Source organism: Penaeus monodon, chromosome 27, assembly GCF_015228065.2.
Source record: "Penaeus monodon isolate SGIC_2016 chromosome 27, NSTDA_Pmon_1, whole genome shotgun sequence".
Lineage (NCBI taxonomy): Eukaryota > Metazoa > Arthropoda > Malacostraca > Decapoda > Penaeidae > Penaeus > Penaeus monodon.
The window spans coordinates 18776401-18777085 of record NC_051412.1 but is presented as its reverse complement, the minus strand read 5'-3'; the positions used below and the strand labels follow the sequence as shown (position 1 = coordinate 18777085).

The window sequence follows — 685 nt, the reverse complement described above, 5'->3', positions numbered from 1 at the left end:
AGTGGGAGAGAAAAGGGAAAAAGATAGGAAAAAGTTTTAATTGAATCTATATTCAAATCAATGGTACTTTACTGAAAAATGTTTTGTTTACAATGACGATTATGACTTTACTGTTTCATGCCTCAAATTCTAAATAATTAAAATAGTTTAATTGGTCAACAAAAATACGATAATACACTTTCCATCCACTAAAAGTTAACAGGCAAATAGAGGAATAATTTCATTTTACTGTATCATTAGCAGCATTTCTATTATCATTGCTTTATATTTGTATCAACATTAAGAACATGTCCATGGGTTAGTTTGGCAAATGATATTTACATACCTTTTTGCTTAAATATATAAACATATTTACGACTGCATGAGAAAACTCGAATCCTGTCACTCTTGGGTCTTGAGGAATGCATGAGAGTGCCAATAATAAGTAAAATTTCATGACTACTTGTATTCAGTGTAGCCCATAACCTTTGGGAAAGTATTTCATAAGGAATATCATGATTACATTATACATTAACATATTTGTCCAAAAATATCACATGTAGGTTGAATGAAGAGGGAAAGTGATTTAGCATTAGACGACTTAAGTGTTAACTGCACCGAATTTGTTTACATTCGTGTTCTCATGACAACGCAATAAGCCGGGAAATTTGAAATTGTAAACATCGTAGTATAAACAAGAAATGGA

The 685-nt window shown here is 30.7% G+C and overlaps 1 protein-coding gene across 1 annotated transcript in view; it reads right to left on the bottom strand.

Moving 5' to 3' along the window:
• The window catches only part of LOC119590650 (WD repeat-containing protein 35-like), an 11942-nt gene extending 11541 nt beyond the window's left edge, over window positions 1-401 (bottom strand). The window contains exon 1 of the mRNA XM_037939326.1: window positions 326-401. Within this exon, the coding sequence (XP_037795254.1) occupies window positions 326-349 (24 nt within the window). The 5' untranslated portion in view covers window positions 350-401. The remainder of the gene's footprint in view (window positions 1-325) is intronic.
• Between the last annotated feature and the right edge of the window lie 284 nt (window positions 402-685).